At 36.5% G+C, this 16,244-nt stretch overlaps 2 protein-coding genes across 3 annotated transcripts; both read right to left on the minus strand.

Moving 5' to 3' along the window:
• Window positions 1-164: 164 nt before the first annotated feature.
• On the minus strand, window positions 165-13,349 carry LOC145932823 (putative sodium/potassium/calcium exchanger CG1090). 2 transcript variants are annotated; one of them, XM_083032062.1, is made up of 9 exons: window positions 12,848-13,349; window positions 8,216-8,623; window positions 7,794-8,034; window positions 7,464-7,576; window positions 7,026-7,201; window positions 6,721-6,947; window positions 5,940-6,254; window positions 5,614-5,847; window positions 165-5,524 (listed from the first exon to the last, which is right to left on the minus strand). In XM_083032062.1, exons 1-9 carry the CDS (start codon window positions 12,863-12,865, stop codon window positions 5,325-5,327), a joined length of 1,932 nt encoding a protein of 643 aa, XP_082888188.1. In that variant the 5' UTR covers window positions 12,866-13,349; the 3' UTR covers window positions 165-5,324. The 2 variants fall into 2 exon arrangements, with proteins under 2 accessions (XP_082888188.1, XP_082888186.1); XM_083032060.1 differs by having other exon boundaries at window positions 166-5,524; window positions 8,216-8,629.
• Window positions 13,350-14,433: 1,084 nt separating this feature from the next.
• Ttc1 (Tetratricopeptide repeat domain 1) lies at window positions 14,434-16,099 on the minus strand. Its single transcript, XM_083032066.1, has 5 exons — window positions 15,927-16,099; window positions 15,411-15,718; window positions 15,168-15,344; window positions 14,864-15,049; window positions 14,434-14,777 (listed from the first exon to the last, which is right to left on the minus strand). Exons 2-5 carry the CDS (start codon window positions 15,693-15,695, stop codon window positions 14,598-14,600), a joined length of 828 nt encoding a protein of 275 aa, XP_082888192.1. The 5' UTR covers window positions 15,696-15,718; window positions 15,927-16,099; the 3' UTR covers window positions 14,434-14,597.
• Window positions 16,100-16,244: the final 145 nt, after the last annotated feature.

The following is a 16,244-nucleotide window of genomic DNA, read 5'->3' on the forward strand; positions in this document are numbered from 1 at the left end:
TAATAACACATCAATAATAAATCGCATTGTAATTATATTCAACTTGAAAATTCATTATATTATAATTTATTATTAATTTATTACTATACATGTCAACAATTGTTGCTATTAATTTATCAATATTACTAATTTATAGTTACTAATTACTAATAAGCAGTATTATATGAAGAGCAGAATTTGCTGTATCGCAATATATATAACGTAAATAAATTTTTTATTTATATTCATAATTTTTTTTAATATACTAAAAATGATGAAAATATATTATGTGAAAGATGCATTTCAAGATGTACCATCGCGTAAAACTATGTAGTTACGCGGAAATAATAAAAGTTAGTGTTTGTCAAAAGGTTTCGCGCGATTATTCAACATCGGGATAACCAATCAACATCGATCGCGGAAAAGCCGTGATACGATCTTCGATATATGCGAGTATCGACTTTACATCTCCTTTTTAATTGGTAGCAATAGCTTTATTGTTGAAACGTTTTAAGTATACATCAGAGTACATAACTACTCTCTATTTTCTTTCCGCTGTCAAGCTAAATAAGGTACGTGTAATATTAAATTGTTTTCATTCGGTAGATAGTTCTCTTTGCGATGAGAGGTGCGCATGAATTCATTATATAATATATATATATATATATATATATATATATATATATGTATATGTATTTTAGGCTTATATTGCATTTGCTACGCATGTATACTCTCAATATACATACATACATAAATATATATGTATATATGTATATAAATAATATATTGTTTTTAATCTATAAATAAATATATATATATATAATATTTATATGTATATGAGGATATATTTTGGTAGAACAATTATTTACATAACGTCGTAATAAGCTATGACTAGATATATATTGACGCGTTAGGATATATAATTCTGGAAACTTGAATAACGATAGGAAAAAGACATAAGTCGGAGAGATCCCGGTAATATCTGTATACGTATTTTGCTTTATGTACGAGATTAAATAAATACAGCTTGTAAAAAAAAAAGACGTGTCAAACAATAAAAAGATCGAGAAACTCGAAAACTCCACGTGAGAATAAAGCAAAATACGTTTGTAAGAATGCAAATTAGCAGCATATACATATTATATAGATATCACACTTTCTCGGTGGCAGCCGATATCGTTGTTATTCGTTGTACATACATCCACTTTCTTTACGTTGCAGTTAGTTAATTTTATTTATATAAATGTATATGTGTCAGCGTAACCCGTTTTATATTATACTTTCGCGAAGCTGCCGTTTATGCGGACGATCCGACGTGACTTTGAAGACGCAAGAAGAGAAGCAAATGAAGATCTCCAAAGAAACGAGGGCTTATTACGGGGCTCCCTCCACACGATTATTACAGGTACACACGAACGTATTCGACGAAGACTGGGAATAATACTGCAGGTAGAGAGGAGACGGCTGTATAAACTTAATTATAATCAGGTAATATCTTGGTAATATAATCTAAGTACACAATGTGTGATATAAAATCTATACGCTTATATACCATAGTAGGTTTTTCAACAACAAGATTACACGTCTGATCTCCACGCTTTGTTCCACCCTCGCGTTTTACATATTACTTCGTGTTATCGATAATACGTTATCATTGTACGTATCTTGAGTTTTGTACAAGAGGTACCTTGTATATGTGTGTAAGTGTTACATAACGTGCGGAAAATAAATAAACATCATCAGTTTCCTCGCGCGACCGCGATTCGGGAACCGCTGGACATACAAATATATGGGATATATATTGTAAAGGACGGGCGATTTACGACGAGAATTATACGAATTATATATGAAAGAGAAAGAGAAACGTCTAAAAAGGTATTATTGACTTCGTTTACACGCTATTAAGGACACCGTCGAATTGATCGGGCGAACCGAATAATGATGAAGAGGACGCGCCTCTCCTTTGCTCGCCCTCTGCGCTTTATCTAACTACTACTTTCTAATAATTGCCGCAAAGTGAATTGACTCTCTAATGACATCGGTTCCCGAACAATCGTGTTTTTGCCGTTCAGCCGGAAATTCATAGGTGGAAGGTCGCCGGAAAGATTAGACGGGTAGACCACTTAACGTTAAAATTAATCCCTTATACGTTTCCATTTTCGTTGATGCTCGAGATGCGGACCCGCGAAAATCTCTTCATTCGTCAGCGGCGGATTTAATTCTTTCCTCAAAAGAAAGAGAAACAAATCTCTCTGAGAACTCGATTAAGTCTTTGACAATCATTTTATCTGTTAACTCTTCTGTCAATGCGTAATTTGTTTTATAGTAACCGATAGATATCTAGATTATTCTTTTTCCTTATATTTATAAAGAGGTTTCCGAATACAATAACAAAGACTCTTTGTTAGACGAAAAGTTTCGACACATTTTTGACATTTAAAGTTGCTTCGAATATCCACATACTCATTCATTGACAGAAAAGCGTTAAATTAATGTCATAGCAGTTTAAGTTTCTCCTTTGAGAGAGAGAGATCGAAGCCTAAATTTTAAATACTCTTAAATTTTAAGTACTTCGCCCCTGACGAATGTTCTTTCGTTTCTCCTATACGCAAACAAGTTTATATCTCCTTTTCGGATTATGCGATCGATTGTGCCGCGATGCGATCCGCGAAATCGATAGCGAGACTGGTCCGCTTAACGTAGATCTAACAATAAGGCGCCTTACTATAAAAAAAAATCGATCTTCGGCGCTTCCTAAATCCTGGAAGCCGATGCGCGTCGACGCGCTCGATGCTAAGATCACTCGCGAGATGATTCAGGAAGATATACTTTCGTCTTTTGGCTCGGTATATATATAGCGGATTATTAAACCAATAATATTTCACGTCATCTCGACATAACATATATATATTCGGCAACAAAACCCGAACGATCGTCAGCATCAAACGCATCGAAACGCTGTATTATTTATATATTCTTGTATATGCATAATTCTCATCGCTCTAACGCGCTAACAATAACGGATAAACGTAGTGAACAAACACGTTGAACGTTCAATAATCGTAATGAGATCTCTTCTAAGCCTTTTCGCGTAATTATATATATATATATATATATATATAATATATTATATTACGTATGTGTACGTACGCTAGAGATTTTTATAATCACACTATAAAGCGTCTGCGCGATCCTTGCGATCTCTTACGGATCGCGTATATCCGCGATCGTTCGATTAAAAAGAAAAACAACTCTCAACGGACCACTCGCAGGATATATCAAATATATAAAGGAAAGCTTTATATAAATTTCATCGTCGAGACCATCCGCACAAAATTCCTATCGATTCAGACGTCTCATTTTATCACTTTTAATCGAATATATCTTGATAACGGTCGATGTTTCCTTTTCATCTCTACTTTTTTCTCAGTGATAATATTTCCAAATCCCTCCTTCTCAATTTCTTTCTCTGCGAGAATTCCGTCGCGGAATTAATTAATAAACTTGCCCATAATAAGATACCGATATCCCGGCGCGCTCGAAAGATCAAAGGATCCCAGAAGCGGAGAGATACGCTGATTTTATACCGTGCGAGAGGTTCCTCTCGGTCTCAAGGAACGCGCAGTATATAGTGCTGGTTGTAGATACTTTCATCGGATAAGGCTGCGTTAATTATTGTCTCTTTCAGCGCTCGTTCGCCTTCGTGGAGAAAACCAATTCTCCCTTTCCCCCTCCCTCCTCGTCTATTTTTTTTTCTTTTTTTTTTTTTTTGGTCACGAATGAAATTTCGCTTGCTCCTCCGTTCTCGGAAATTTCGATCACTTTTAAAATTAATTTTCATTTTTTGGCTTATTCTTTGCGCGAATTTTTTTAAAAGTATCTATTGCTTTTTTATGCTCGAAAAAGATGTGATTTTACGTGCGCTCACACTCACGCTAACGAGGGATCTCCTTTGATCTCGCGAAGTCTCGTCTCTTTCGGTCTACTTGAATGCCGACATTTTATCGAAAAAAAAACAGTATTAAATCCTAATTACTTTTAATAAATAAATTATTAATTAATTTCGAGGCGCACGAAAATATTTCTTATTTTGATATCGCATACATTTCACGAAATGCACTCTATATATATACAATATATATATATATATATATATATATATATATATATATATATATATATATAGTCTATAATAGAAGACGTATTTGAAAAAAATTCGCGTAATTAATTCGTCGAATAAAAGATGTAAGGATCACGCTTTTATATTGCATTGCGATAACAATAAGAAAAAAATCTTGCATATACGTTCCGTAGAGATATGATATTCTCAATTTACATCGATATATTCGCATAGCACCGTTAACAGTCTTAACATTTAGCCGCAGACATGACGCTCCTAAGATCTATATATTCTAACAAGCCGTATATCTACTGTATCTTTTTATAATCTATATAATGTTAGGATATAAAACGATTAATTGTCAAAACGCATTCCTTTCATGGTACTCAGGCATTTGCGCGATTATGGCTGTATAAAACGTATCACATCTTTTATATTCTCGATTCGAACAAGTTTCACGCGCGCGACACAATATAAGGTCTGTGGCTAAGAGTTAAGATTTGAGAGAGAGAATTAAAACTTTATAAACAATCAATTTTTTGAAACACGCCGATTTTTGATTATAGCAAACAACTGTCCGCGATATCGCCAATATACGTTCCGGTATATATAGTGATTATAACGCTGGTACAGTTATATACTGTTTGAGAACTCTTTTTGTATCCCAAGAATTTTAATTATTCGTTACTTTAAAAAATTCGTAACTCGCCTGTACTTTCATGTGAGATTCAATATGATACATTCGACTGTGAGGAATCCGTATTCCATCGAACTCGTAGTCGCGAACGGAAGCAAGCAAAATACTCGTTCGTCACTTTTCGATAGCACTAATAGGATACAATGCCTGTGTACTCACGCGCGAGCATGTATTGTCTGCATTCTCTACAACAGCCTAGAAAGGAAAGAAAGCTCAAGCCCTTTTTTTCCTACCTAAAAAACCTGGAACAGTCACTTCAATTCCGCAACAAGCTAAAGACTATACTTCCTCTTCGGACATGCAGCTAGCTTCTAAACTCTCTTCCGTCTTCTCTCGTTTGCCTTCGCTCATCGAGTAGAAAGGGGAAGGGTGAAGGGAACAAAGTCGCTGAGCGTTATACCGCGATACCGTGCGCGCGTCATCGTTCGCGATCCGATCGGCCGAGACGACGACTCTTAGTTCCGGACGATCGTTCCGCGTTTGAGCAGAGCAAAGCAAAGATGGGAAACGAACGAGGCGTATTTTGCATTAGAACATGCTGGGACATACTGGAGGATTCATGTCGCCGAAGACGTTGAGCTCGTACAGCGCCGCAAACATGATAAATATCAAGTACCAGATCATCAATACTACCCCGTATCGTCGGTCCAGCTTCCAGCCGTTCAAGTGTGTCGCCACCACTAGGAATATCACCGTCGATAGCAAAGAAACGGTGGAATACGTCAAACCTGGATGAGGATGAGATAGACATGTAAGCGATACATGTACATGTTTTATAGATGCGTATAATAGATGATATGAATAAATTCCTATATACCTCTGCTGGTGACGTTTACGTGCGAGCCAGGCTGTATCATGGCGGTTTGTATGAACCACGGAAGACCGAGGCACACCAAAATGTCGAAGACATTGCTACCTACGGCGTTACTGACCGCCATGTCGCCGAGACCCTCCTTTATGACCGCCAGCGAGGAAAGGGCATCCGGTACGCTCACGCCAGCGGCAACGAAAGTTAAGCCCATCACGGTGTCGGGAATGCCGAGAGTGCTTCCTGATAGTAGTGAAATTAGTCGTTTCGCTAATACAGTTCTATTAATTGCACGAAAAAACACTACCGATTGCATTTAAGCGATAATCCATTACCTATGATTGTAATCATCCACACCATTATGTAGCTGTAGAAACTGATCCAGATCATAGATATACAGAAGGTAAAGGGGTACCAGCTTCGCCACTTCTCTTGTCGACAATCCGGCATCGTCGCTCGACACATGAAATGAATGGGGTACACCAGACCCCAGGTGAATAAGCTCCATTTACTACCGTCCATCGGCATCACGAGAGGCGACACTTCATTAGGATCCGGCTCCTTCGCTTTATAATACTCGGGCTGCTTCGGTGCCAGTGGTGGTTGTTGTTGCTGCTGTTGCTGCTCGATCGTTTCTTGAACGCCATTTCCTGAAGAAAGAAGGAGGTAACATTCTCAGATTTGTAGAAAATACAAAAGAAATAATTGGAAAATTTATGTTTTCTTGTTAAAAACGGTCCCCGTTAAAATTTTTATGTTAAATATTTAACACATTCATGTGTTAATTTAACATATTGTGTTAATTGAACTCAAATGTTAAATTATTAAAACAATTTTTAAAAAGTGTAAAAATAACACAATGTGCATCTATTTTTAATTGTACACAGTAAATATGTTCCGTATTATTAGTGACAAGATTTATCTGTTAAAATTTACAGAAAAAAAATGTTGATTTTATTTTATAATTTAAGTGGGGATGATAAAATGTAAAAGTAACATTTTTTAAAATTAATTTTTACATTAAAACTGTTAATTTTACACAAAATTTATTTTAAGTTTACTTGAAGTTTGCATTTATTACATTTTTCAACTGTACAGGAAAGAATAATTAATTACCTTCCTGATTCTTTATTTGCTCGGTGATTGGCGAGTTGGGACCGGTGTAGGATAACCGCTCCTCTTGTAAGGATCTGTAACTCACTAGGGCGCTCTCCTCGGCGGGTTCATCGTCTTTCGGCAGGAACGGAATGTTGTACGACTTCGCCCAACGTTCCAATTTAACGTTAAACGAAAGTGCCACGCAATAGACTGCGTACATGAACAACATGAACAGAGACTCTAGCCTAAAAAATTAATATTTTCCTTAATATTTCATATGAATTTCCACTCGGATGCAATCGAGTCCAATCAAATATACTCACCAAGATATGGAGTCGTTGTAAATGGTGCCCAGCATCACGAGAATCGAGATGGCGTAGAAAAAACAGTCTCGACATAGAGGCCACCAATTCAATTTGGAGGCCGTAGCGGAGCATAGGCCACAGATCGATATAACAAACATTATATTGAAAACGGCGCTACCGATGACGCCGCTCACCTGAAACAAACAACACGAGGTTTAATTATCGGACTCTTGTCTCGTCAATTATTGCGACAGGAATAACACGATAACATATGGTGCGTTTTGAATTGCATAGATTCACTAGTAACAATACGACGAGAGTCCTCACGATTAAAAGAACGAATAATTTGCTCGCTCGTTATGAAATATTTATTGTTCTCGATTCAGTTCACGCTTCCCAATAGTTTAACGTAGCAAAGTGTACAAGGCGCGATTAAGTGACCGCGATTATACTCACTCCAATGTCATCCTTGGCGAAAAACACACCGATGATCACCGTCGCTAATTCAGGCGCGGAAGAACCAGCTGCCATAAAGGTCGCTCCGGCGACATCGGGAGACAGTCTTAATTCTGAAAAAAAAAAAGAATAATAAAGTCACACGGAAGCTACCTTTAATCATGCCGAGATGATTCGTATTATCTTCTCTTAATGACAGATATCGTCGGTTCATACGATGAAACATGATCTTTTCTTGCGTAAAACTGACTACGCGTAACATTACGTAACTTGAAAGTGAGATTATCGTCTTACAACCGGAAGAGAATCTGATGTATATAATAAGTTCACCTTCGCAGATTCTATCCAGACTCGAGACGAAGTAATCGTCGCACACTATGGCGAGGCCCAGGAACGTGTAGATAGCGACCAGAATGTGTATTATGAGTCCGCCGTGTTTTCTAGTCTCTGGACCCATCAACGGTCGCGGAAACTGTTCTATGGCGGGCGCCGAACAATTGTTTCTTCGTGGTCTCACGGTAGGATACGGATAAGGCTTGGTCACAGGAGTCGTCTGGGTAATCGGAGTAATCTGTCAAAAAAAAATTTTTTTTAATTAATCAATTATTATTAATGTAAAGATTAATTAATCATGCGTATTTATAATCGTTTTGACCATTAATTAATCTTTACTCACATCTCGATTTTATAATCTCTAGAGTTTCTAATCTTATTTTCTTGGAAATCAACCCCCATTGGATCGCGATACTAACCGTAGTGCTTTGGACATGTTTCAGCAAAGGCGGCTCGGTCTCCTTCTTCACTTCCTCCGCCAGATCTCGTATACTCGTCTTCTCGGACGCTTTTGCATCTCCGTGTCCTCTCGGCGACGCCTTTTCGTTCTTAGATCCCTCGGTATGAATTTTCCTCCTCGGCTCCTCGACGATCGGCGGGACCGTCGATGATTCCTCTATTGTTTCCTCGGTGGAGACGATCGAAGATTCCGTCGACTCCGAACTGCCTTCATACTGCACGGAACTCGAGGTGATCGTCGTCGTCTCGGACGATGTGATCTTCGCGGAGGCGACGTATTGCACGAGGACGTAGATCAGGAACAGACCCAGTCGCAGGGGCCATCTCCTGCGACGAGCTTGCAGATTACGCGGTCTGTTTCTCATTGTCTGTAACTGGAACGAGCATCGTGAGACTTTAAATGCACCCTCTTTGCGCGTCTCTTTTTCTTTCCTTCGCCAAAGCAGAAGAATCCTTCCTACGCGGCGAAGCAAAGTATCTTAAATCGAGAGGCGACCTAAAAGTCTGCGTCTTCCCTAACGTTATATATTGATTATTTTCCCTTACGGAGAGAGAGAGAGAGCTTGTCTCCAAGGGCCAATTATTCGAGGAGAAACGAGCTCTTCGTATGAGTTACGGATATGAGAAAATACCTAAAAACCGATCGTATCGATAAATCTTCCAAGTTTATTCCAAGTCATATCAAATGTATCAGCAAGGTCCGTCATTATGAAGACGTCTTTGGACGATATGATATTTCATCGTATAAAACAGGATATATCCCACGATACGAGCAATTTTAGGATCAACTTTATCGCTCGTATATGTCATTTCTTAGAGCCTTTATATATCGCTCGGCTTGATTTATCGACGTTCCAGAAAACGACGTGTTTTAAAGCCCGATCTGACATAGATTCTGTGTTTAAAAATTATGTTTTCACCTGTACCTGCTCATTAACGTTATTGATATCGCGTGCATACAGGGAAAACGTAGGTCTGCGTAGGCGTATACGTGGGTGACATAACACGGCATGTTTAGATATATATGTATATATATGCGGATGTGTATGTGATATATAGTTGATCTCATTCAAGCGAAAAACAGAAAAACAGAAAAATAAAAAATAAAAAAAATATAAAATAAAAAAAATAAAAATACTATTTGTACGTATATATTATTGTCAAATACACAACACGGTAGATGGATAGATCAATGATATTCGTCGCATGCGTAAACTACGTTGTATATATATCCCTTAAGAAAAGCATCCCCTTGAACGCGAATATAGAAAGCGTTAAAATTTTTTCGCCTCTCGTTTGTAAACAAAAATTTTTCATATTATAAAACTCTCTTTGGATAAGCATCGGCTGCTAGATAAATAAATTATCCTGTATGTTATCACGTATAATATTTACCGTGCAAACGCTGCATACGTTTATACGTCCGGAATTTTCAATATTGCGATGAAGAGTAATACGAATTAATTGCAAATTAAACAAAATATGTGATCACAGAGAGGCAGTGTAATATGCCGGAATACGCAATAGGCTCTTTGAAAATTTAACTTTTTTTTAATAAAGAGATTAAATCTCTCATAAAACATGCTATAAAAAATAATGTTCGTAATAAAAAGATTTAAAGAGAAAAAAGTATTTTTTTTAACGAGGAAAAAGAGAGAATTTTTTAATAAAATAATAATTGTAATAATTTACATGGAGTCTGCAAAACGCGTATATTACATGTGACGTAATATAATAAAATAATGCGTATTCCGCGGATGTATATAATTAAAGTGTCTAATCTAAGTACCGCTCGGGAATTTTCGAAGCAATTTTCATCTGCGCATATACATATATTGCATATACATATGCAAGAAAAGAATAATAATTCGCTGCATTACATGATTCATCGGAGATCAAAGGCACCCTGACGTGACTGATGCAAATAGAGATAGGAAGTCAGTCGTGCGATGCACAGCACGACGCATCCCCTAATCCTGTAATGCGTATGCAACCTATTTGCGGAAAAGTGACAAGTACACTCGAGCCTCTCGTAATAATTCCGGATTGTCTAATTGCTGTCGGCGAAATTAACAGTGTATGCATATGTACGCATATATATACCGGGAATAATTTGATATTGCTTTTAAACGACATATTCTTCGAGAGCAATTGAGAAAATGTGTGTGTATGGATGGAGAACTTTGCAATTTTCGATTTTACTTTCGCGAAAAGAGGTCATAAAAGAAATTTTCAAATGAAATAAATTTTAATAAATTTATTTTTCAAAATTTTAATAAATAAATTATAAATTAATTTGAAATAAATTTATAATAGAGTCCACTGATAAAACCTATAGTTAGTAATTTCGTAATTTGCTTGCTGTAAGAAAGTTAGTTTGTTCAGTCTTTTATTTTTAATTGCCAATTGTTCAAAATCTTTTCGATGTACCTCGGAAATTTTGATTCGGTTGGTTCGGCAGAATATCCTGTATATATCAGAGCTAACGAATAATTTTCGCGATGCGATCTCCGCGCAATCGAACGTGTTTGCTGTAAGTAAAACTTTCTAAATCAAATTAAAAGCGCAGCATTTATCAGATTTTCCAGAGTGCGAAAGAATAGACTGTTAAATAAATCCTCTTTTTCGATAAGTTTACTTGTGCAATTACGTTTAAACGATTAACTTTTGTATTGGGTATTGGTAAACAATTTTCTAAAATAAATGCACATCTGCAGGAATTATTAAATAACCAGAACTTCAACAAAATATTTGCTCTCGTATTCGATCGATAATGCTATACTGATAGAATATTCAATTGTTATCAACACATTAATTAGTATATATTAGATAAACATCATATAGATAGATATATATGTAATCTTTAGCTAAAAATTTTTATAAAATACATATATATTTTTTTTTAATAAAATGGTGTCCGTAAAATCGATGTCTTTCAAGGAAATGCGTTAATTGAAATGATGGTTTTCATAGAAACGGATATTCTTTTACTAATTGGACGCATGTAGAAATTATATATCAAAAGAGAGGATATACGTCATTGAAACCTAATATCGGAAATCTAACTCTGTCATCGCTCGCTCGATGATAAAAATTTTATTATTATAAGCGCTCGTGCGTTAATTTGCCACGCTTTTACACATTTTATATATATATTTTTTTTCTCTTTACAATAATTTTCATAATTATTAAATGGCAACTAATAGAAAACTTTAAACGTACATTTAAAAAAACTTCTCTTTTTTTATTAGAATTATTTTTTTTAATTATATAGCAAACAGTGCTTTGCTTATTTGTAGAATATTGCAATGCATTGTGTCAATAATAATCAATTAAGTAAATATTAATCAATATAGTCAATAAAGTTATTGTCAAGAGCTTTGCTTGTAAACTTTGTTCAAGCGGAACCTTTTTAATTGAATTCTCTTTATCTTAAGAGATGTAAAGTCTAGAAACATAATTGTGTCATATATTTCCATTCTTTTTATATAGTTCCTTAATTCATTCCTTTAAATATAACTTCCAAATGAGAGATAACAGAAATTGTAATAGCAGATTTTGATATAATTTTAAATTGAGTATTGAAGAATAGCCTGACGTTTTTCTAAAAATTATCTAGAATAAGAAATAAAATTTAATCAAAAAAATATTGAATATATACACGGAAAAAAAATTAGCTACCACAGCTAAATTTTAGCTGTCTCTATATTGCAATCTGAAATTTAGTTATCATGCCTAAATTTTAGCTATGGTAACTAATATTTTTTAGCTATAGAATTATCCGTTAAACTATAACTAAAAAATATTAGCTATCATAGCTAAAATTTAGGCATGATAACTAAATTTCATGTGTAATATAGGGACAACTAAAATGTAGCTATGGTAGCTAATTTTTTTTCCATGTATATATATATATATATATATAATAAAAAGGAGGAAATATTTGTAGAGTCAAAGATTTTTTACAAGAGATCCAGAGAAGACACCTCTGTGTTCAACGTAATTACATTTCTTTTCTTGCCTCTCCTGAACTCTTTCTTCGATATTCATGCATATGCACACGAAATAATAAATATTAGCTACCATACCTAAATTTTAGCTGTCCTTATATTACACCTAAAATTTAGTTATCATGCCAAAATTTTAGCTATGGTAGCTTATATTTTTTAGCTATAGTTTAACAAAGAATTCTCCGTTAACTATAGCTATAAAATATTAGCTACCATTACTAAAATTTAGGCATAATTAAATTTTAGGTGTGATATAGGGACAGCTAAAATTTAGCTACATATATAGTGGCTAATACTTTTTTCTGTGCATGCAACTATCTCGTTCGAAGACACAAGAAACAGACGAGACGAGCAACTCTGACAACGAGAGCATCGTTTTTTTTCGCGATCGTCGAGGTTCGACCGGCCAACCGGAAGATATACGAGCGAGAGAATCGTTATCACGAAGAGAACAAAAAAGTCGCTACGATAACAAACCATAAGGGAGAATCAAGTGACCCAATTCCGCCCGCAAACTACTGTCGAAGAATCATCATTCGCGAATAAGGAGAAAACTCGCGCTTATGTATAAATCCGGCTTACCCCTTTGTCGCTGTACATCGTCGTCCACGTCCGTGATCGCGAGCCCCGTTCCAGCCGGAAGACGTACGTCAGTTGCGCCGGATATAGGTAGCGTTACGTTGATAATAACTATACTAGGATGCCCGATGGTAGCGATGCACCCTTATCACTTCTATATGCGTATATATATATATATATATATATTCCGCGAGAGGAAGAGAGAGAGAGAGAGAGAGAAAGAGAGAGCGATTTCGCGGGTGCTTGAATCGACGTTCCGAGCGAGTCCTTCCTTGAAGTGTCTTTTACCTGTCACGATCGCGCTCGAATTATCGATTCGAAAACCTACCCGCCACCGCTCCCAACGTCGTCGTCGTCGTCGTCGTCGCGACGACCGAGTACTACCAAAGTACTAACCGAGTCCTCTCCCCAATGTTGCGCGTATTTACGCCCCGCGGCTGCGACTCCGCCGTCCTTCACTATTGCGCACGGCTGTCGCGCGTGTATATATATTGCACGATCTCTCTCTCTCTCTCTCTCCCCCCCCTCCCTCACCCTTTCTTTCTCTCCTCCCCCCCCCCTTCGCGATCATACGTGTCCGTCCTTGTCGCGACGTCGCGCTCTCTCCCACAGCACTAGTTACAGCACTCGCCCGGGTTAGCCACTTGTCAATCAAGCATCCCTCTCGCATATGTTGCATTAATTATCTCACCGATGTCTCGAGAAATACGTTAAAAAAATAATTATCGCGTGTAAAATTTAACGCGCGTTTATTTAAAAAAAATTCTAATTTCGTAGTATATTTTTTTATATGTACATTTTAAATATTTATATTAAATTTTTATATTCGAGAAAAATATTCACACCCGTATTTCCTTCCAGGCGATGACGTAGAGACGTAATACGCGTGCCCCGTATTCCGGATGACGTCATATATCAGCCTGTTCCTCCGCGCCCTCGTAATCGTTCGTTGCACCTGTTCGCGGAGGGGTGAGACTGGCACACAATATCGTCTTCTGACAATGAATTAAAGTCGCCCCCTCCCCTTGAGATGTATTTAAATTTCTTATTGCGTGATAAAATGCGAAGATTCATATTTTCTCGTTATTTTAACGACTATACATCACCTAAAAAGAGAAAGTATCGATACTTTACTCGAGTATTCTTAGCACCGAGACTTTACTTCCGGTATTATATGTGATTGCACGCCTTGTAAATCTTCTGTCGATTGATATCGATTACCGATTATTCTCTCTACGACCAGAGAATCGTTCGTTGCCCTGAGAGATACCTATATAAAGTCGTTCAACTTCGGTACGAGATGTACGGCTAAAATTATCGGCGATGCATATAGTCCTAGTATTATTATTGAACCATAGAACTATATCCGGTCTACTGTTATATCGACGCCAAATATAGCGGAACTTCCGATGTTATGACTCACAATATATGCTACCTGTTGTAGCTCGACACAAAGGAATATTTCAAAATCTCGACTAGTCGTTTCATTAGAGATAAAAATAGTTTTGTCATTGAAAGTTTTAATATATAAAATCCAACGGAATGTCTCCCCATCTAATTTGGATAATCTTGGTCTTATATCGCATGAATATTTTATTAATATCTATATTTTATTACGTGACTTCTCTTTAGGGAAATGAAATCCATAATAGGATTATAGTATATATATATAAATATATCTTAATTCTTATGGATAAAAAGGAGAGGCATTTTATCCATAATCCTTATAAATAAGAAATATATAACTAGCTTGTTACATAGGGTTCTGATGAAACTTTACGGAATAACCACCGCTATTGGGATCCTGTTGCAGCTCAAAGTTATTTGTGGAAAGGCCAAATGGTTTCAACACCATATTACCCAGATCTTTAAGTTTCCCCAACATTTCTGTCTTTAATTTTTCATTTCTTTCATTAATTAATGGAGGTAACCTCTGATTGAGAAATAATAATTAATACGTTAATAGATCGTCGTAAATTGTGTTTTAAATATCTACATTTTGAGCAAGTAATACATTACCCTTATAGCATGATTAGCCTCCGTGTGATTAGGATCAAATGTTAATACTTTCTTAAAATCTTCTAATGCTTCGTCTAACTTATCTGTTTCCTCGTACAATTGTGCTCTCCTGACATAAGCCTTTACATAGCTGGAATTTAATTCAATGGCTTTCGTACAATCAGATATCGCAGAATCCTTCTCCGTCTGAAAGTAAATATTTGCTAATAATGACTAGATATATAAATACTAGATAAGATAAGATGCAAACATTATATATATATATATATATATAATATGTCAATAGCTTAGTTTCAATATATACCTGACATTTCGCTTTTGCCGCTGCTCTGTTAGCATATAATATAGATCTTTCTTTGCTATACGCTAAAGGACAAATTCGCAATGCTTGCGTGTATTGAGACATTGCTTGTATGTATTCACCGTTTTTGAAAAAATCATTCCCCTCCTGTTTTAAATTTTCTGCTTCGCATTTCATTGACTGTGAAAAGAATAGATAAATGTATAAATAATAATAACTGTACAGAGACATATCGCAAACATGTACCTCTTGTTCAGCCTCCGTAAGTAATAAATCTCTGTCTTTGAGAAGATCCTCGTCCACATCGTCCGAAGGATCTGTATTTTGTGCGTCATCATCGTCACCTTCGTTGTGCTCCTTATCTAGGATATCCCACGAATCACCCTCTAAGTTTCTCGACTTTGTACTCTCGTTCTCTTTGATGCAAGAACTTTCCAGATCTCGAGTAAGCTCCTCGATGACCTCTTCGTTGGACTGAAGTCTCTCAGATTTGTCAGTCGCATTATCCATCGTTGGATCAGAATACAACATTAACAACAACGCACTGCATGAATCTGCGGAATTAAATATCGACGTGATTTAATTGATGTGTATACGTAAACATACGAAATCAGCTGTACGACGAAAAGCAATCGATGAAACTGATCACTCTGACGTTTCTAATCGTGCTTTTGCACCGTTTTGCACTCAACAACAGAGCGCGTGTCGTTCGATCGTTTCTAACCGATTTCGTATGTGTTGATTTTGAAAATCAGAAAATACCTTATACGAAGGTAACGGATTCGCCGTCTTCGGCTGTGCTTTCTTGCAATTTTCCTCTTTTCTTCCGAATCTTGATTAAATACGCCTATTTCGCATTTTAGACGCGATAATTATAATATATGTATCGCGATTACAAACGCAACATCGACGGGGGCAGGAGTACATTGTGCACTTTGAGTGTAGATAGCGCGCAAGGTGCAACAAACCAGGATTATGAGTAACGCAGAGAGGAAACTACATGTTCAATATCGCGACGCCCAAGAACCAATGAACTCGCAGCTTTTCCGGTGAAACTGCGAATCATTGGACGCGCGATAT

Source organism: Prenolepis imparis, unplaced genomic scaffold, assembly GCF_030444845.1.
Source record: "Prenolepis imparis isolate NDT839.2.m4 unplaced genomic scaffold, iyPreImpa1.0 SCAF_1, whole genome shotgun sequence".
Classification (NCBI taxonomy): domain Eukaryota; kingdom Metazoa; phylum Arthropoda; class Insecta; order Hymenoptera; family Formicidae; genus Prenolepis; species Prenolepis imparis.